Raw genomic sequence first — 21,113 nt, 5'->3', positions numbered from 1 at the left:
CTGTGCTTAGACACAAAACCTACTAATATCTGCTTATATGATAAACTCATTTGGTTTTTAGGGTCATAATTTGTCCAGTCTAATAATTATTTTGGTGGAAATGTGGAGATCTCAGGATCCAAACACAACATTGAGGTTCAGACTTATAAAGAAGGCTAACAGACACATCCTATGTCTGTTAAAGAAGCCTTTAAAATTTTTTTATTGTTATATAACCTTGTAGGGAGAAGGAAATGGCAACCCACTCCAGTGTTCTTTCCTGGAAAATCCCATAGATGGAGGAGCCTGGTAGGCTACAGTCCATGGGGTCACAAAGAGTTCCAACACGTCATACATTGGAGAAGGAAATGGCAGCCCCCTCCAGTGTTCTTGCCTGGAGAATCCCACGGACGGAGGAGCCTGATCGGCTGCCGTCTATGGGGTCGCACAGACTCGGACATGACTGAAGTGACTTAGCAGCAGCAGCAGCATATAACCTTGTATTTAATTTTTCTTCTAATTGATTGTGTGACCTTCAGAAAGGCTTATTTCAGGAACAAATAAGAAACATGCTTGGTCAGTTTAAACTTATAAGGTTGCAGCAGCTGCCCAGATCTTCAGCAGATGACAGGATATCCTACTGTGAGCGGGTGTTGCTGTGGGTTGTACAACAGATTCACCAGCCTAAGTGTATTTTTTTTCTTATCAGCTCCAGGATCAGGGAGCTAATCTTTAATCCTGGATTACAGTCAACCAAAGGCTAGTAGTACATATAACAGATGTGTCCCTGCATTTGGTATTATGAGGAAATTTCACTCAATTAAAAAAGTTTTAATGATATCTTTGTCTCCCATTTAGTATATTGGTGGTTAAGTGCAAGTAGGGTAGTATGTAGAATTGAAATCTTTTAATGCCAAATAGTTCCCAGTCTCAGAACAAGTATTGTTATAGACTTGTCTAGATAAACAAAGGAGAACTTACATGTTAAAGTGAGTGGGCTTGTGGCTTTTTCTCAGCCCTAGGCATCATGATGGGTATTGGAATTAAGATTGTAGTCATAGTGATGAATCAGAGAGAAGATAAAAGCTGGGGAAAAGTACCAATGGGACAGATATAAAAGCAGTGGAAAGTCTGGGACTGGCCCTGGAGGGAGCCCAGCCAGTGTCCAGCATAATGAGGTTAGCTATCTTGCTTCTCGGTGATGCAGACCCCCAGTTTGTACAATCTTGTTGCTGACATTCTTTTTGCTGCCATTTTCCTGTTCCTTGGCTCCCTACTAGGTATTGATCAGGACATTGGAATTGGACAGAGAGAACAAAATGCCATGAATCAGTTTTCCTTCTGGGAATCAGCTCTAGTAGAAACAATTGACAGAAAGGTGGTTAAAGTATTACTTTACATCTGTGTTCCTGAATTACCAGTGCTGTCCCCTTTATTTTTCCATGGATAATTTAGATTTGGTTGAGCATAGATGAATTAACATAGGTATGAGCTACTGTTGGTCAAGAAAATTTTTAGTATTTTTTATAAATTCAATCTTTGATATTTGATTGCCAGATATTTTTATCATTTATATTTCTTTTATTTTATAATTGAAGTATAATTAATTTACAATATTATATTAGTTTCAGGTGTACAACATAGTGATTCAATATTTTTATATATTTATTCTATTTAAAGTTGTTATAAAATATTGGCTATATTCCTTGTGCTGTACAATATATCCTTGTAGCTTATTTACTTTATACATAATAGTTTGTGCCACTTAATCCCCTACCCATATCCTGCTCCTCCCTCCTATCATTTGTATTTTAATAATTCATTTATTTCTTATTTTATAAAAATATCAAATAATAGGAATTATTTATAAAAATATATAGTAAGTTACAATATAAACATTATAAAATGATGTGAAAAGAAAGGATTATTTAACAAATTTTTTAAATCACTAAATAACAATATTAAAAAATTAGTTTGCATTAGTTCTCACATCCTGCAACAAATTAAGCTTCAGATGCAAAGGTTAAGCTTAAAAAATCAACTATAGATCACTCTTAGAAGATAGATTAGACAGTGGAAGAAATCACAAAGCAAATTACAGGCAACTATAAAAGTATTTTGTTTAAAACATAAAATTAAAAGAAAAATGCTTTTGTAAGAAGTCTCTTCATATGTACCAAATAGAAAGCTCCTTCAAGTTTATGAGAACTGCAAACCCAAGTAAATAAATGGGCAAGGGGTAAATTTGATAATTCATACAAAGAAGATGTATTAAACAAATGTGGAAAAAACATTCTACATCACTGGCAATTAAAATAATGCACACTTATAAAACACTATTTTATACCTAATTAAATTAGCACCAAAAAATAATTGGCAATAGTCATTGCTGGCAAAGTTGTAGTAAAAGAGACTCATGCTTTACTAATGTCAGCAAAAACTAGCAAAATTCTTTTGGATAGCAATTTGGAATGTATACCAAGAACCAGGAAATTATACTCTTTAAGGATTGAATTTGAGGAATAATAATAAAGAAAGAGAAGTATCAAATTTAAATTAGCAAATAAAAAAAATAGAGATACTTAAGTACTATCAAAGGTAAGAGGATACAGTAAAGAGCTGTTAATCTTATAAATAAAAACTATAAATATATGGGGAATACATAATACATGAAAAAATAGAAAAAACTGTACATCACATACACTCTTTCATAGCTATATGCATATACAGAACGGAATGGAAGTCACTCAGACGTGTCTGACTCTCTGCGACCCCATGGACTGTAGCCTACAAGGCTCCTCTGTCAATTGGATTTTCCAGGAAAGAACACTGGAGTGGGTTGCCATTTCCTTCTCTAATATGCATATAAACAAAGACTAAAATAAGATGAAAACAGAATATGGGTTGGAATTTCAGATAAAATATATGCTTTTCTGTTTCTTTCTAGAATTTTCTAATGTTTTCTAGTACTCAAGAGTAAATAAAGATTGAGTAAATAGAGAAAAACAGCTAAAGTTTGTCTAATTTTAGTAATTATGTATTAAAAATTAGAGTAACCTGAGTTTGTATGGAGTTATTTGGAAAAATATTGCCCAGTTATGCTCTTGCTCAAAATCCATTGCTAGTACTGAGCCCCCAGGATGGTCAAAATGGCTCTGTGTTCAGTTCTTTGCTGGACCACTAATGAGTAACTCTTTTCAGTATACCTGGGTCCCATGTGTGCCACACAAGTTAGCCTATGAGGATGAAAACTCTTAGATGCCATAAAGGTAACTCAAAGCAGTCAAGACTGTAATTTACTGTTTCCACCCAAATTTTACTTGGTATTGTTTGTTCCTTTGGTGATTTCATATTTGTGAGCTATTTGTGTTTTAGAGAGGTTTGTTTTTGTAGAGCATCTATTCAGTTTCAGTAGAGCAGAAACCTTTAATGCTGGTCATACCAGAAGAATGGGACAAATGCCCATGCTATTAATCTCCCTCACTGTAGTTTTTTCTGTACTATGTATTATTATATTTGGAAGGTCATGTTTTAACCATTAACAAGAAAACACATTTTATTAAGAATCTATGGAATTTCTTTTCTCTCGAAGTAGAGAAAACTAGAAAAGAGAGAAATGTAGTTCCCTTCCACTCTTTCTGCTTTTGCTTCATCAACATAGGTAGTGAGTTGATTTGCTTTCAAGACCAGAATATCTTCAAAGCTGATTCAACACTCCTTAATTCAGTGCTCTGCAAACTGTAGCCTTGAAGTGACTGGTGATCTGACAAGAATCTCTCACAACCTTCAGCATTGTCATCTTCTCCTCACCCCACGGGGCTCCTAGCTCTTTGATGTTCATTTCTGTCCAGTGCAGCGATAATGCACTGGCAGAACGGATAATCAATGGATTATAGTCTTCTTTTCAAGTTTCATGAAATTAAAACACATATTGATTGAATTTTTGATCTATTTTAAATAGTATTTTATTCACTATAAAAGTAATATATGCTGAAAGTTACAGTATTGTAAATCGACTATACTTTGATAAAATAAAAGTAATATAGGCTTATAGCTTAAATTTTTTAATACAGAAAAGGATAAATGACATAACATGAATCATCAATAGTGCCACCACTTAGAAATGACCCCTGTTACATTTTTGGTGCAAACAGAAATTAAACTTTAAGAGAAACTGGCAAATAGTGCATCTATATGTGTAAATTTATCAAGACTAATAAATGACCCTCTCTTTCAATTACTTCATGGGAAGGAACGTGGTATAGCAGAAAAAACACTGTCCCTGGACTCAAGCCAGTTCCAAGGCCCTTGGCCCTGTTCTGCCACTTAACAATTTTGACTTTCAGTTGTTTAAGGCCTGGTTACCCTTTGCCTTAGTTTTCTCATATTTAAGTAACCATAACATGGCCAGACGTGTACGATTGTTGTAAGAATTAAACATATGACAGACCTAAAGCACTCTGCTAGTGTCTGGCATATAGTAAGTACTAAATAAAAGGTAAATACTAATTTAATTGTTATACATCATTAGGTCCTCAGGAGAGTATCACTGAAAATGCATTCAACAAGGATTAATTGAGCACCTGCACTAGAAATTCAGAGAGGAATAAAGCAACACTTGTAATGGGTAATAAGGTAGGGATAATGACGTAGAGACAGATAGGTGAACTGACTGAACATGCAAGCTTCAAGTGAGGAGGTGGGGCTGTGGGAGTGTCAGGATATGTTTTGTTTGGAGGCGATTATATTGGAGATTTCCCATCTGCAGGATTTCACTGGTTAAAATCTATACAAACTAATACATGTGAATATCTCTATGATATCAAGACCCATAGAAAAGTTCCATCTTTTAGCAAGTTACCAGGTGAGAGACAAAAGTTGAGGTCATTCTGGGTGATGGTGAAATTGGTCCCTGCAGAGTGGCCTTGTAGAATGGCCCCTGAGCAGATTCCAGGCTCTCTTTATGCTTGTTTCTCACTTGTGTGCCTAGATACTTGGGAAGTGCCATTTGAGGAGATCTCAGAGCTGCAGTGGCTGGGTAGTGGAGCCCAGGGAGCTGTCTTCTTGGGCAAGTTCCGAGCGGAGGAGGTGGCCATCAAGAAAGTGAGAGAACAGAATGAGACGGATATCAAGCATTTGAGGAAGTTGAAGCACCCTAACATCATCGCTTTCAAGTAGGTCAAGGCTTTTTTTTTTTTTTTAAAGAAATAGATTTTCTTTCCCTCAGTACATATATGTAAGTTCCTGACTTAAAAGACATGTTAAGAATACTCTACAGACTTAGCAATGTTCTAGGTGCTTTGGGAGGATACCAAGGAACTATTATATTAGAATCATGTTTTTGAGAATTTGATAGTCTAATAGCTCTTTTTGCCAGAGCACACAGTGCTTGGAAGGGAGGGAGATACATGGGACAGAGAGGGAGAAGGTGAACTCCTGCCATGCAGTCAGATCTGCTGAATCAATGTAATTTATCAATAGCATAACAGAGGCCTCTTCAAGATAACCTGAACACCTTCAAGTTCAATTAAGAAAACAAAGCTAGCATCTGAAGTGATCCGAGAACAATTAGTTCCTTGTAAATAGAGGTGTATTTTCTTATTAGTTTCTATAAGTGTCTCTTCTGAAATATTAGCTTGTAGTAACAGGCACCTTCAGAATATTTCTCCCTGCCTCAGGTTTTGCCAGATTCCTTTTCAAGGAAGGCCAAAACTGGCTTTCTAAATCTAATAATAGAATTTGTGATTATAGTAAGTCAAATGATACATTTATTTCACAAAGTGGTTGTTTTCAAAGAGAGTGTGAACATATCTTTCTAGTTTAGACCCTCATTTTCGTAATGTTGACAGGGATCCTCAGAGGTAAATTTGTGGAAGGCACCAGATTTGGTAATGCCAAGAGAATATGTGCTTTATGGGCTTCCCCTGTGGCTCAGCTGGTAAAGAATTCGCCTGCAATGCAGGAGACCTGGGTTCAATCCCTGGGTTGGAAAGATCCCCCGGAGAAGGGAAAGGCTACCCACTCCATATTCTGGCCTGAAGAATTACATGGACTGTATAATCCATGGGGTCGCAAAGAGTCGGACACGCCTGAGCGACTTTCACTTCACTTCCCTTCCCTTTCAAGAGGATATGTGTACTCTCTTCTGCCTGTACCTTTCCCTTGAGCTCCTTCTCTTACCAGCGTTGAAAATTTTGTCCTAGGCTTGAACAAATGAATGATGTGCAGCTTAAGAGGAAGAAAGGTGAAGAATGGGAAAGAAAACCTTTAGGAAGGATGAAAGATTAGAAATTGGAGCCTCTTGGTATATTTTTATATAATATATATTGAGTTCATATATAGGAAAATAATATGACCAATGAGGCTATAGCTAAAAAGTGGACTAACTTACAAATCCCCCTTCCCTAACCTAGGAGGGACTTCTTCCAGCCCCCTAGAGGGATCCTTTCCTTAAGAAAACTCTCCTTATAAAGTTAAACATGTCATGCAACAATTTCTAATTGGAATCGTATCCCCAAAGCAAGGAATAAAAATCTTGGGTACAGGTTGTTATGACCAACCTAGATAGCATATTCAAAAGTAGAGATATTACTTTGCCAACAAAGGTTCGTCTAGTCAAGGCTATGGTTTTTCCTGTGGTCATGTATGGATGTGAGAGTTGGACTGTGAAGAAAGCTGAGCACCGAAGAATTGATGCTTTTGAACTGTGGTGTTGGAGAAGACTTTTGAGAGTCCCTTGGACTGCAAGGAGATCCAATCAGTCCATTCTGAAAGAGATCAGCCCTGGGATTTCTTTGGAAGGAATGATGCTAAAGCTGAAACTCCAGTACTTTGGCCACCTCATGCAAAGAGTTGACTCATTGGAAAAGACTCTGATGCTGGGAGGGACTGGGGGCAGGAGGAGAAGGGGACGACAGAGGATGAAATGGCTGGATGGCATCACTGATTCAATGGACGTGAGTCTGGGTGAACTCCGGGAGTTGGTGATGGACAGGGAGGCCTGGCGTGCTGCGATTCATGGGGTCGCAAGGAGTCGGACACAACTGAACTGAACTGAACTGAAGGTTGAATTTTGATTCCCAAACAACACCCTTTATGGAAAGGGAAAGAAGTATGAAAAGAAAAGAAACTTTATATACTGGGATACTAAATGGAGTCTTTGGATTCACTTCCTTGTAGAAGGAACATCCCTGCAGAGGACATGGAGAGACTTCAGTTGCTGTAGTGATTCTATTATTGGTTGCCCTAAGAGGGCCAGGAGGATGTGAGACTAAAACAAAATACTATAGAGACCAATCATAATCCTTCCCGAGATGATAAGTTTGACAAGACAATGGGTGGAGAAACTCCCTCCTTTCCTTCATTTTACTTCACTGAGAGGATCGTCATTATAGCATGGTATACCCTCATAAGTGGAAAGAAGAGCCTTTTACTTAACTAAATTTTAAGCTTAAATCACTGGGTTTGAGACATAGACTATTCTATGGATGAGCATGGCTTTTTGGCCTCCTGAAGTAAACTAGGCTGTGAGTCTCAGGCCTGAGGGCTTTCTAGCAAGATGTTGTGGATAACTGAAGGTAGAAATGTGTCCTCAGAAGGCGAGTGTGAGAAGCTGGATTTTTTCCTCTTTTCTTTTGTTTCTTCCTTTTTACTCAGAGTCTTTTCCCCACCTTACCCTCTGACCCTCCTACCTGCATGTACAGTTTTCAGCATTGTGGATAAGGATTGCTTTATTGGTGTCCAACTCTTTAGGCTGAAGATGCTTGAAAGGTCTTTACCTCTACATGGGAAACAATAGTGAGACTGTGTCCCTGGCCCATTACACCAGGCTCTTGAGGCATGGTGCAGTGTTGTGTTTGCAGCCATCTGTGCCATTGTGTTGCCTGGCCAGTGAATCACTCAGGAGCGTCTGGAAGATATTAAAGCATGATTAGATGTTAGTACGTCTCTCTGGATACTGATTTCTGTACTTTCAGCTTCTTTTGAAGTTAGTAGAAACCATGCACAGAAGGGAAGTGCAAGAAAAGAATACGATATTCTCTTTTTCTTCTAATTTTTTAAGGAATCTTTTAAGAAAACCCAACCTGCCTGTTCCTAATGGAATTGGGTGCCAAAGGGAAGAAAAGGTAGCAATTAGAAGTGATTATAAAGCTGTTATTTATAGCTACTAAGAAGCCTTGTCATAGTACAGGGCTGATGGAATGATTACTTCTCATTTGTCAGTCAAGAAAGATGAAAAGTATATAGAATACCACTGTTAGACGATGTTTGTCTGACAAGCTAAACATAGTTGAATAGGATGCTGAGTAGTTTCAAACAAATATTTGCTTTGTTGTTCTTAAGTGCATTACATTATGTCTGCCCTTACTCATCATTTCTCTGTAGTAAAAACTCAATTGTCTATTTGTAGTTGCTTTATACCTGTGCTCCACTGAGGTTTCCTGAAAGTCAAGTAACAGAAACTTGAAAAAAAATTTTTCTTCAAAAATCAAGATGAGTGTCTTCTTTGGTGGGCCAGTGGTTAAGAATCCGACTGCCAATGCAGGGAACACGGTCAATCTCTGGTCAGGGGAGATCCACATGTCATGGGGCAGCTAAGCCTGTGCACCCCAACTACTGTGCCTGCGCTCTCTGCAATGAGAAGCCGCCCTGCAAGGACGCGCCCGCTCACAGCAGCTAGAGAAAGCCCAAATGCGGCAACGAAGATCCAGTGCAGCCAAAAATAATAATTTTTTTAATCAAGATAAGAATTCTGGGGGGGGCTTAGAAAATGATAGGAAAGTAATAGAAATAGCTTGGTGGCATTTGACAGGCACATCAAGGCAGGGAAAATGAAAACTAATTATACTTCTTCATAACCTGCCATTGTTTTAAGACTTTCACAAGCCACTGCTTCTAAATCCTTTTACCACTTATGGCAGCCTAAGAGATAGGACATGAATTGGTAGCTGGTTGAGGACTTTAGCTGGGAGTCTTGTAGGTAGAATAATGATATTCTTTTGGAGGAGGGCATACGTATCATTAAGAGATAAGACAACAGAGAATTGCTCATGGTAATTTTTTATCTTTTCTTATTTTCAGAGCAGAACTGTGAAGTAAAGTTAATATGATTTTCCCACTTTTATAAGATAACAGTATTAATACAAGAATCCCCAGTATGCTTGTCTATACAGACTTTAACAAACTTTAAGAAAGGAGGCTGTGTAGTGTAGTGAGTGGAAAGCACATGGCCTTTGAAGTTAGACAGCTTGGATTCAAACCCGAGCTCTGTCGTGTTTAGCTGTATGATCTAGTCGGTTTTCCTCTCTAAGCCTTAGCCTGTAGAAGTGGAAAAGATAGTATCTATCATACAGTGATTTGGGGCAGATTAAATAAGGCAGTTAACTAACACGTAGGCATACCTGACTCATAGAAGGTGTTCTTTTGTGTTGTTATGCCTCCTCCTACCCCTTGCTTCTGCCTCTGTTTGTGCAAAGGCTTTATCAGCAAAGAACGTTCAGGTGAAGTTAAGAAATTTTTGTCAAGAACTTGCTGTGAACTTCTAAGCCATGCGATTGGAAGAAAAGAACTTGAAGACCTTTTCCTTCAAGGAGCTGATAATCTGTAGAGGGAGAGAAAAATAGTATATAAAAAAATAATTGCAGCATAGGAAATTAGAGAAGAGAAAGATTTTTTTAGACTGGAATAATCAGGGAAATCTTCATAGAAGATGTAGGAATTAATGAAAATAGAGGCTGCATAGGTGTATAATAGAATGTGTGACATTATTTTTATTCTAAACAAATGTTTTTCAGATATTTATAATACAGAAAATTGATTCTTTTGGTATTCAGTCTAATTATCTTAAATTTGAGTAATTTAAAATTCAACAAATTTAATGGTAAAAATAGAAATATTTTACTTGAATTCTCTCTGTACATTATATATAAAACTTCCATTTAATTTTTAAGGGAAGATACTTAAATTATTCTTAATCTAAAAGAACAGTGTCCAGCCTACACAAGTCTCAGAGAAAGATGCTCTTTGTTTTAGAATGACAAGGTCCCACAGAAAAAGCACCGATACAGCATAGTATATAGATACCTGAGGGCTTCCCAGGTGGCACAGCAGTAAAGAATCCACCTGCAATGCAGGAGACACAGGTTCAGTCCCTGAATCAGGAATATCCCTTGGAGAAGCAAATGGCAACCCACTCCAGTGTCCTTGCCTGGGAAATCCCATGGACAGAGGAGCCTGGAAGGCTTCAGCCCAAGGGGTTGCAAAAGAGTTGGACACAACTTAGCGACTAAACAACAATAGATATCTGAAGTGAACAAAACAAACTAAAATTGTCTATGTGCTAACAAAGAAACATGTAGACTACAGGGATTTAAATGGTAATTTAAGAATCGGGATATATATGCATTTTATAAATAATTTGGATAGAAAACCTGTCTTATTAAATTTATTAAATATTTTTAAAGTTATAAATATGTATACATGTACGTTTATGTGATCTGTGTGTTCATGTATATGTCTGTGTTTTCTTGAAAGGGGTGTTTGTACTCAGGCCCCATGTTACTGTATCATCATGGAATACTGTGCCCATGGACAACTCTATGAGGTTTTGCGAGCTGGCAGGAAAATCACACCTCGATTGTTAGTAGACTGGTCCACGGGAATTGCAAGTGGAATGAATTATTTGCACCTTCATAAAATTATTCATCGTGATCTCAAATCACCTAAGTGAGTTCTGGAGCTAACTTTTCAGTCATTTTATTTTATTGTTTTGAAATATGGAATTTTATCAATCATAATGAAGCTTTTAGACTATTTGCAGTTCAGTTTAAATAAGCAGAATGGATATCTCTATTTACATATTTTGGAGATTGTTATTAGCCTCCTTACTTACCTATATGACGGATATGTCCAGGCACCTGCGTGGTTTTCCCTATTTGTTGCTTTGTAATTGTACAACTATGAAACAAAATACATTATTAACCAAAGAATTCATTTTCCATCATGTCAGATAATGAATGCCAGACTTTCCCACTGGAAGACTTGTTTTCCTAGTGTGCTTCCCCTAGAAAACCAATTTTCCAAAACTGAGTTTCAGAAATATATACAACAGAATAAAAATGGATTAAAAAATAAACCAGAGGCAAAGAGAAAGTGAAAACATTAACTAAAGCTTGTCCACAAAATGTATGCCATAAGTTTCTGTACAGTCACTACAAGTGGACTACGAATCTGGCTTTGAGCTTCCTAGAATCTAAGCAAAGAAATAAACAAGTAAAGTTCCACAGTGTCCATTAAACAACATAAATTTGTTATTTAAGAGAAGCAGAGCTGTTTCTAGTAATCTTTGTTTTCAGAATGATTCTTTGGTTCCCAATAACCCACTTTAAGAGGAATGCTTATTCAAGTTTCCCAAAGTGCATGAAGAAAGGAAAGAAATTAAGTACATTTCAATGTGGCTCCTATTTTTATACATTATTTTCATTATTTTCCATCACATTTTTGTTTAGATAAGCAGAAAAGAATCTTTTCCCCAAACATTTTTGCATAGTGCTTTCATGATTTACAACATTTAAAAATACTTAATCATATCTGCTTTAATTTTGGCAAAAAAAAATGTGTGGAAGAGATGTAATAAGTATCATTATTCTTATTTTATGTAAGATAATCTAGAGCTCAGAGCCCAAAGTCATGGAGGTAGTGCTTGAACCCAGAACTGAGATCCTTCCTCGTCCTGATAAGATGAGGGATCCACAGTGAGTCCTGCCCCTCTTCCATGGGAGATACAAATCTGTCCTTGATTATCAACTGCAAAGCAGCTCTAATTTATCACTGTTATTCTCAACAATGTTTGTTACAGTCCTTAGCTCACTAAAAACCTTATCTTTGCTTTCCTTACACAAAAATTTTATTATAGTGTTCATTCCTTCTGTTCACATTTTTAACACAATCTGCTGTTTCTGTCATCCACTGCATACATATAAAGCACACAAGATACCTTGCCGAAGACCTCTTTGAATGGCCTCTTTCTTAATCAGCTTGTTCTCCTTAAGAATTATTTTAGGGAATTCTCTGGCTCTTCAGTGGTTAGGACTCTGCACTTTCACTGCTGTGGCCCAGGTTCAAGCTGTGTGGATTGCTGCCCACCCCCAAAAAAAAGACTTACTGTTCAAATTATTTCTCTATATCATTAAGCCTCTGAACCCCTAACTCCTTAACATTCTAATGTTCTAAACAGGTTATTTCAAGTGAATTCAGGCAGTGTGTGAGGGTGCTAGGACTCTGGATTTGCCTGGTACTAGGTTATACTCTGAGGCTAGCAAAAGCAGCTTGCCCCAGGTCACATCCCAGATCACTATTGTAACAAGTAAAATATGTAACAAATTATATAAATAACAAATTATAGCAAGTAAAATATTCTACACATGACTTATGTAGAATCTGAGCTTAAATTTATTCCTGCTTTTCCTTAGCAACATTAACAGAGTCCCAGCATACTTACTTGCCTTTTATATTAATGAATCCTGTGTGTCATGGTTCCATGCATGATTTTAATTGGCCATTAAACAGTGCTTTAAAAGAAGTGATTTTCCCATTGGATTGTCTGAGACTGGCAAGGATGAGAATCAATGTTTATTGAGATGGGTGCTTTACATAGCTTCTCTCATTTAATTCAAATGAAAATTTTATGAGACCATTAATTACAGACTCATAATGCCTTATCCAAAACTCCTGAAGTCAGATGATTTCAGAAGGTAGCATAGGGCATTACATTACACCCCCAGCAAAGTCTAGGGCAACACCCTATAATCATACACATTCATAAATCCATGGCAAAGCCTTTGATAGTCGCACAAAGTGGGATAAGTAAATTGAGTTTGTTTTATACAGATGAGAAAATATTTATAAACCATTTTCAGAGATGTTTGAATTGTGAATAACATACTGTGACCTGAATTGTCTCCATCTTACAGATGAGAAAACTGGCTTAGAAGAATTAAGTAATTGGTAAAGGTCACACAGTTAGCAAGTGGTGGAGGCAGGATAAAACCAGGTGTAGCAAGCCCAGTATGCTGTGCTGCTCACAAGTATAAATAATGCTGCTCCTGGTGGGTACCTAAGGCCCCAGTAGTACTGGAACTAGAGAGCTGAGTTCTGCAACGTAGGAGTCAGCAAACAAAATCTTCAGTTGCCAGTTAGTCATGATTTTCATTAGTACTAATGATCTGAATGCTTTCTTTATTTCTTTTAAAGTGTTTTAGTGACTCACACAGATGCAGTAAAAATTTCAGATTTTGGTACATCTAAGGAACTCAGTGATAAGAGTACCAAGATGTCTTTCGCTGGCACTGTTGCCTGGATGGCACCAGAAGTGATACGGAATGAACCTGTCTCTGAAAAAGTCGATATATGGTGAGTGGTGCCATCTGTCCCAACCAAAAAGCCTGATCCCACTTTCACCCTATTAGTGCTTCCTATTTCAACACTTCTACTCACCCAAAATACTCTTTAGTATTACTCAGTTCTAGTTGATTTCAGTCTCATGTAACCCGAGGTACTACCCAGTGTGATGACACTTGGTAAGAAGGATTGGGAGAGGAGGAACTGGGGTGAGTATCCACTCAGTAAATCATCAGTTTTGGGGGTCTATCAAGAGAATATGCTGAACTTTCTGGAAAACTAAAAGTTTACTTCAAATAGCCATTTAGTATAAGAGTCTTTCTGGAATATATTACATAATTCTTTCCTTCTTGAATAAAACATGGTAAACGAAGTTTACTTATTCTCAGACCATCATCAGGTGTATTAGTGATGTACTTTGCTGTGATACAGTTATATGCTTTGAGGTATACAGGGCTATTTGCCCTTTTATTAAACAGTCCTGATAGACTATACTTTTTGGGGGGAGCAGGGAGAGGTGTTCATCTTTATTTTCTTTTCTTCTGAGGTTCCAAATCTCTGCTATTAACAGTATATTTTCCTGTAATTGCTTTTCTTCCATTCTTAAAATTGGCAACTAGTAACTTTTAGATTTAAACCAAAATAATAGCCTATATTAAAACTGGCTATAATTTTTAAGTAAATAAGATAAAGTAGAAATGTGAGTTCATTTGTAATTTGGGTAATTATTACCAAAGTGTCTTTATTAGGGATCACATCAATTTATGTTCCCAACAGAAATGTATAATAGTTTTTTCAGGCTCACCAACAAAATGTGTTCCACTTTGGGATCTTCTGCCAACCATATAGGTTAAAAAAAATGGTGTCTTAGGTGCAGTTTTAATTTGCATATCTCTTCTTATAAATAAGGTTGTACTTTTTTCATATATTTACACACCCATTTGTAATTTCTTATTTACACACTAATCCTTTACTAAGTTTTCTGATATTTTATTCTTATCAACTTATAAGAATATTTTATATATTAAGGAAATTATCCTTCTGTGTATATGAATTACAGATACTTTTCACTTTTGTTGTTTTGCTTATGTTAGAGGGTTTTTCCATGTCAAGATTTTCTTTTAAGCAGTTGGTCAGTCTCTCCTGTTATGACTTCTGGATTTCTTAATTAGAAAAGCTTTCACTACTCTTAATAAGATTTTTTTTTTCCATATGTTCTTTGAGAATCTTTAGGATTTCATTTCTCACATTTAAATCTTTGATGCATTTGGAATTTATCTTAGTGTAAGATAAAGTATAGATTTAATTTTTTCCCCAGTTGTCCCAACAGTATTTATTGAATAACCAATTTTTCCATACTGGTTTAAAGATGTAACTTCCATCATATATTCAATTCCTATATGTATTTGGTCTATTTCTAGATTTCTGTTCCTTTCCATTAGCCTAGCTGATTATTCATCACCACTGTTAATTTCTGAAGCTTTGTAGTATATTTTAATATCTGATAATATTTGTTACCCTTCATTAATTTTCTTCTTCAGAGTTTTCCTGGCTGTTTCTATTTTTTCTATAGAAATATTAGAGTTTTATGTGTTTGATTGAAAATTACTAAATGACTAAAATACAAATCAGTCATTCTGAAATATCGTCTGTGCTTGTTCCCGGGGCTACTATAGGTCTTTTGGAGTGGTGCTTTGGGAGCTGCTCACAGGGGAGATTCCGTACAAAGATGTAGACTCTTCAGCCATTATTTGGGGGGTTGGAAGCAATAGCCTACACCTTCCAGTTCCTTCCACTTGCCCTGATGGATTCAAAATCCTTATGAAGCAGACATGGTAAGAAATATGTTTCTCCCAATATTCTCTTCTACCTTCTTCCTCAAAACCATATTTAAAACTTCTCTAAACCATATTTAAAACAGCAGGGATGTCTCTAACGTGTATTTGGAATGAATAACCTTACTTTGTGTAAAGTCTAGGAGCCTTGGAATTTGAGAACTTTGGATTCACTAGTTCTGCCCTTTTCTAGCTGTGTAATTTGGGGCATGTCATCTAAGTAGCAGTTTTCTCATTTGTGAAATGGGGATAGTATGATTAATTAAAAATGATAAATAATTTGGTCTGATATCTTGAAGCAGTAGGCCTTAGTAAATGATAGCTATCACCACTTTGCCAGTTCTCAGGGATCAATATTATCAAACAGATTCTAGAGATTTCTAGTTCATCATTAGAGGCATCTCATAATTGCATTTTCCTTTTGTTCTTCAGTACATCAAAACTACCTGAGATATAGCCACACATGGAGTCAGAAATGTTGTTTTTTGATTTTTGTGTTTTTTTGGTAAAGTAGAATAAAATCTTTATCCTCCTGGATACAACTTCTGAAATGCACAAGCTATTTTTTTTTTTTTTTTAACTTTTAGGCAGAGTAAACCTCGCAACCGACCTTCTTTTCGGCAGACGCTCATGCATTTGGACATTGCATCTGCAGATGTACTTGCCACCCCACAAGAAACCTATTTCAAGTCTCAGGTAAGTCTGGAAACTCTTCCAGGTCCTGCTAAACAGACAGGGAACTCTCAATGAGGAGGAGTAGCAGCTCCTAGAAGAGGGCATTCTGATTCTTAGAACAATTACATAACTCGACTCATTGTGAAACAATAATGATGATTATTATAAACGCCACACGTACAACTTTGGCTTTTTTTTTTTAACACTTTGGAGTTTTGGAGGGTTTTTTAAGCACTTAACATATATGAATTATCTTATTTGAAAATACCTTGTAGTAAAATATCATCTTCATAGTGGGTTCTGGTAAAATTGTTGGAGAAGAAAGAGGAAAAGAAGATATGAAAACTGTAGTGTACATACATTTGAATTAAAATTATTGCTAACCTTCATGACAGTATTGCTTTCCTTAAAGTTAGAAAAGCTGAAGTAAAGTGGAGGAAAGTTAAAGGCCAGAGAGAGCCTGTGACAGAATTAGGCCCAGGAGAACCTTTTCTCTAACCTTTTCACCTAGTAGCACCAAATACGGAGAAGGCAATGGCACCCCACTCCAGTACTCTTGCCTGGAGAATCCCATGGACTGAGGAGCCTGGTGGGCTGCAGTCCATGGGGTCGCTAAGAGTCGGACACAACTGAGCGACTTCACTTTCACTTTTCACTTTCATGCATTGGAGAAGGAAATGGCAACCCGCTCCAGTGTTCTTGCCTGGAGAGTCCCAGGGACAGGGGAGCCTGGTGGGCTGCTGTCTCTGGGGTCGCACAGAGTCGGACACGACTGAAGCAACTTAGCAGTAGCAGCAGCAGCACCAAATAAAATGTAATTTAATGTATCTGTTAGCCTTTACTACAAAACATATGGCTTAACACAGTACACTGTTGTTGAGCTCATGGTTCCGTGGGTTGGTTATTTGTGCTGGGTGGTCCCTCACCTGGCCTTGCCTAGGCTCATTCACGTGTCTACAGTCAGTTGCCAGGTCTGCTGGGAGGCTGGCTGGTTCCAAATGGCCTCAGTCACTAGTCCCGCCTTGGCTGGCTGTTAGCTCAAGCACCTCAGTTTTCCTCCACGTGGCCCTTCATCCTTCAACAGGCAAACTTGGGCTTGTTCACATGGTCTTCTCAAGGTAAAAAATGCAGCAGGAGAGCAAGCCCCAGTGCACAGGTGATTTTCTAGCCTGGGTGCATTGTAGTTGCCAGTGTCTCATTGGCCAATGCAAGTCACAGGCTAACCCAGATTGAGAAACAGACTTCACCTCCTGATAGTTGTATTAGTGATAAGTGTGTGACCATTAAATAAAAATACTATAAATGGCATAAGGGCCAGTGGTCTACCACTATCCATTTGGATAGGGAGTTGTGGGGGGATCTTTAAATGTGAGGTCCTTACTTACCCCTCCCAGAACCCAGGCTATGGCAATAGGAGTAAAATAGGATGAAAACAGGAGGAAACTATGGCTTCTGAAATAAATGTGATGGTCTTAAATTATAGCTTTATGCTTATAGTATTGTCCAATTTTTTCTCAAATAGCTTTGTCTCACTTTCTAAAATGAATTTTTGCTAAATGAATTCCATCTCTACATTGACTTCCAGTATCATTTCAAAAGATTCATTCTCAGGGAAGACATTTTGTTACCAATTAGTGTCTCTGTCTACTCCTGATAGCCCCCAACTCCACTGGGTGATGCATTTACCTACCAGGAAAGTGTGCTTTGAAAGCAAACTGGACTGGGAGGGGCATCATCACTGGGGGTTAAAAAAGGCCCCAAATATGCTTTATTAACTGGCTTAACCAGAGGCTTGGGGCATGTGCTTCTCTGGTGTCTGAGAAGCAGAGAGACAGTCCACCCATCAGATATTGGGAATATCTTACTTAAGGCTCAAGATTTTCTAAGGAATAATAAATCAGAGACTTTTCCTCTGTTTCCCAAAGTTCTAACATATTCTCTGTGACCACAAACACAGCTCTCCCCACACCATGTCTTTGAATAGTCTGGCTTGTCCCTATAGTTTTTTAGTGTTTCTGAGGAATTATTATGTAAGTAAAGTATTTGATTTTACAGAAAATGAGAGGATAACTTCATGACATTTCCTATGTTCTTTGATGCTCATTCAGGTAAATTCCCTTAGAACTATTAAAACCATTACTTACCTATACAAATACATGTATGTATTGGTTACTGGATTAGATATCTTTCAAATATTTCCTTACATTAAGAAAAAGATTTAAGCCATTTGTGAAATGAAAGAGAGTAATAATGAGTGTGAGTTATGTTAGTCGCTCAGTTGTGTCTGACTCTTTGTGACCCTGTGGACTGTAGCCCACCAGGCTCCTCTGTCCATCGAATTCTCCAAGCAAGAATGTTGGAGTGGGTAGCCGTTCCCTTCTCCAGGGTATCTTCCCAACCCAGGGATTGAACCCAGGTCTCCCACATGGCAGAATGATTCTTTACCATCTGAGCCACCAGGGAAGCCCATAATAATGAGTAGTCTCTAGAAAATTTTTCAGACTTCAGGATACAGTATCAATCATAGCTTTGCTTCCTTTACAAGAAAACTCTACGTACCATAATTTTGAAAAGCAATTTTCATGAGAGTACTAACTCACAAGTCATTGACAGTATGACTGTACATACTGGGAAAACATCAAATTCTAAACAGACTTTACTTGTGTGCTCCCAGAATATCACTTCTGAAGCCAGGGCCACACTCTCTGAGTGCCCAACGTATGTATAACACTGTAGTACCTACAGTCGGTATCCTTACTTGTATAAACTCACTTTTATTAATCTGTGCAGCATTAAAATTGAACTTAGAGAAGGTTCTGTTAGAACAAGAATTTGAAAAGAGAGGAAGGGGAGAAGGAATGGAAAGGAAAAACAGTGCATAGGACATGTGTTAATATTCATAAATTCTACCACCTTTTCCTCCCAGTGTAAAATTTTACCTCTCCTTAAATAGTCCAAAATACCCTTGCTAGTTCCTAGAATTTTTCAGTTATTTACAAGCTGATTTGCTTGGGTCTGAAATTCAGACCATCTCTGGCTAATGATAATAAAGTATTTGTGAACTAATGAGGGAGGTACTGAGAAAAGTAACAGATTTTGAGCATAAATCCCTGTCCTATGACCTTGGATAAGTCATTAAACTTCCATAAACCTCAGCTAACTCATCTAAACAGTGAAGATAACCATGTTTTCCCTTCCTTGTGGAGTTTTGATGAGGATCAGATAATAAACATGCACTGGAAACTGTAGAGAGCTGTTTGATTGCAAGATGTTATTATTCATCTCCCACAAAGCTATAAAGATTAAGCCTTCTTTGAGGTTGTATGTTCTGGGTGCTTTTTCTGATGAACTCCTGAGATGGATAAGAATGGCAGCTAGGGAGCTCCTATTAATTGTGTTTTGACAAATCATCCTCCCACGATGGGCAAGAACTAGTTTTTTAGCACATAGTTTTGCTTATTGATAGCCCTCTTGTACCTGAGGCCTTGCCTCCTGCCTGCTGCCAGAATTCTCTCCGCATCAGTCATCAACCAGTACCTTCCCCCCAAACTATCAGTCAAAGGTGCTGCCAAGAACCCAGCTGATGTCTTCCTGAGAGAACATGCTTCATCTGTTTCTCATCAACAGCACTTGTATAAAGCAGCAGCATATATAGAACAGATGAACAAAGCAACCAATTTCAGGACAATATTAGATTCTGCCAAAGCTATTGCTTCATTCCCAGACAATAACCCATTTCTCCAAGTAGACAATTATTGCTCCTGGTGTTCAATTACATTTGATAAAGTCTTTAGAAAACATTTTAGCCTGGCCCCAGGTCCCAGCTGCTCGGTGCCTCTTGTGCCCTGCTTCTGAGCTCCTCTACAGCCCTCGTCTTTGCACCATTTTGAGTGCCACTGTGGTCGTTGTTCAGTCACTAAGTCGTGCCCGACTCTTTGTGACCCCATGGACTGCAGCGCACCAGGCTTCCCTGTCCTTCACTATCTCCCAGAGTTTGCTCAAATTTATGTCCAGCGATGCTATCTAACCATTTCATCCTCTGCCACCCTCTTCTTTGCCTTCTTTCCCAGCAGGGTCTTTTCTAATAGGTTGACTCTTCACATCAGGTGGCCAGAGTATTGGAGCTTCAGCATCAGTCCTTCCAATGAATATTCAGGGTTGATTTTCTTTAGGCTTGAGTGGTTTAATCTCCTTGCTACCCAAGGGACTCTCAAGAGTCTTCCTAGCTCCACAATTCGAAGGCATCAGTTCTTTGGCACTCAGCCTCCTTTATGATCCAACTCTCAGATCCGTACATGACTACTGAAAAAACCATAGCTTTGACTTTATGGACCTTTGTTGCCAAAGTGATGTCTCTGCTTTTTAATATGCTGCCTAGGTTTGTCATAGTTTTTCTTCCAAGGAGCAAGTGTAATTTCGTGACTACCCAGTGCCACTGTGACCACCCAGAAACTCCGGGGCTGGGAGTTGCAGAGACAGATAGCTCATTAGAGGGATAGACTGTTTTGCCTTAAGAGTAATTTAATCATGAGCAAGTAGGTCCTAGAAACAGGCTGGTGCTCACTGGGGGAGGCAGTAAGGAGGACTTATGCACTAACCAAGAGTTAAGACCTTTCTGACTCAGAATCTAAGATTTCCTACTACTTATAGCCCCTCAACGGAGAAGGCAATGGCACCCCACTCCAATACTCTTGCCTGGAAGATCCCATGGACTGAGGAGCCTGGGGGGCTGCAGTCCATAGTGTCGCTAAGAGTCGGACACGACTGAGCAACTTCACTTTCACTTTTCACTTTCATGCACTGGAGAAGGAAATGGCAATCCACTCCAGTGTTCTTGCCTGGAGAATCCCAGGGACGGGGGAGCCTGGTGGGAGGCCGTCTATGGGGTTGCACAGAGTCAGACACGACTGAAGCGACTTAGCAGCAGCAGCAGCATAGCCCCTCAACATCCTGCTTCTTCATTTCTCATAGCTAAGCTTATTTTTTTCTTTACTTTATAAAAATCATGGTAAAAGATATTATAAAATTTGCTATTTTAACAATTTTTAAATGTACAATTCAGTGGCAGAAATCACATTCCAGTGTTATAAAACTATCACCATTATCAATTTTCAAAATTTCTCATTATTTCATTAAGCACTAACTTCTCATTCTCTACTCCCCACAGAAATCTCTGTTCTGCTTTCTATCTCTATGAATTTGCCTACTCTAGATATTTCACTGAAG

General features: G+C 38.0%; 1 protein-coding gene across 4 annotated transcripts in view; it reads left to right on the top strand.

Moving 5' to 3' along the window:
- Positions 1–21,113, top strand: part of MAP3K13 (mitogen-activated protein kinase kinase kinase 13) — a 158,871-nt gene that overhangs the window by 117,561 nt on the left and 20,197 nt on the right. For all 4 annotated transcript variants that reach the window (XM_055568838.1, XM_055568835.1, XM_055568836.1 and 1 more), the window contains 5 exons: positions 4,970–5,153; positions 10,513–10,704; positions 13,231–13,389; positions 15,054–15,212; positions 15,800–15,908. In XM_055568838.1, coding sequence (XP_055424813.1) covers positions 4,970–5,153; positions 10,513–10,704; positions 13,231–13,389; positions 15,054–15,212; positions 15,800–15,908 — 803 coding nt within the window. The remainder of the gene's footprint in view (positions 1–4,969; positions 5,154–10,512; positions 10,705–13,230; positions 13,390–15,053; positions 15,213–15,799; positions 15,909–21,113) is intronic.

The sequence above is a fragment of the Bubalus kerabau genome, chromosome 2 (assembly GCF_029407905.1).
Source record: "Bubalus kerabau isolate K-KA32 ecotype Philippines breed swamp buffalo chromosome 2, PCC_UOA_SB_1v2, whole genome shotgun sequence".
Lineage (NCBI taxonomy): Eukaryota > Metazoa > Chordata > Mammalia > Artiodactyla > Bovidae > Bubalus > Bubalus kerabau.
Note: the sequence above shows the minus strand (reverse complement) of the source record. Positions and strands in the feature narration are given on the sequence as shown.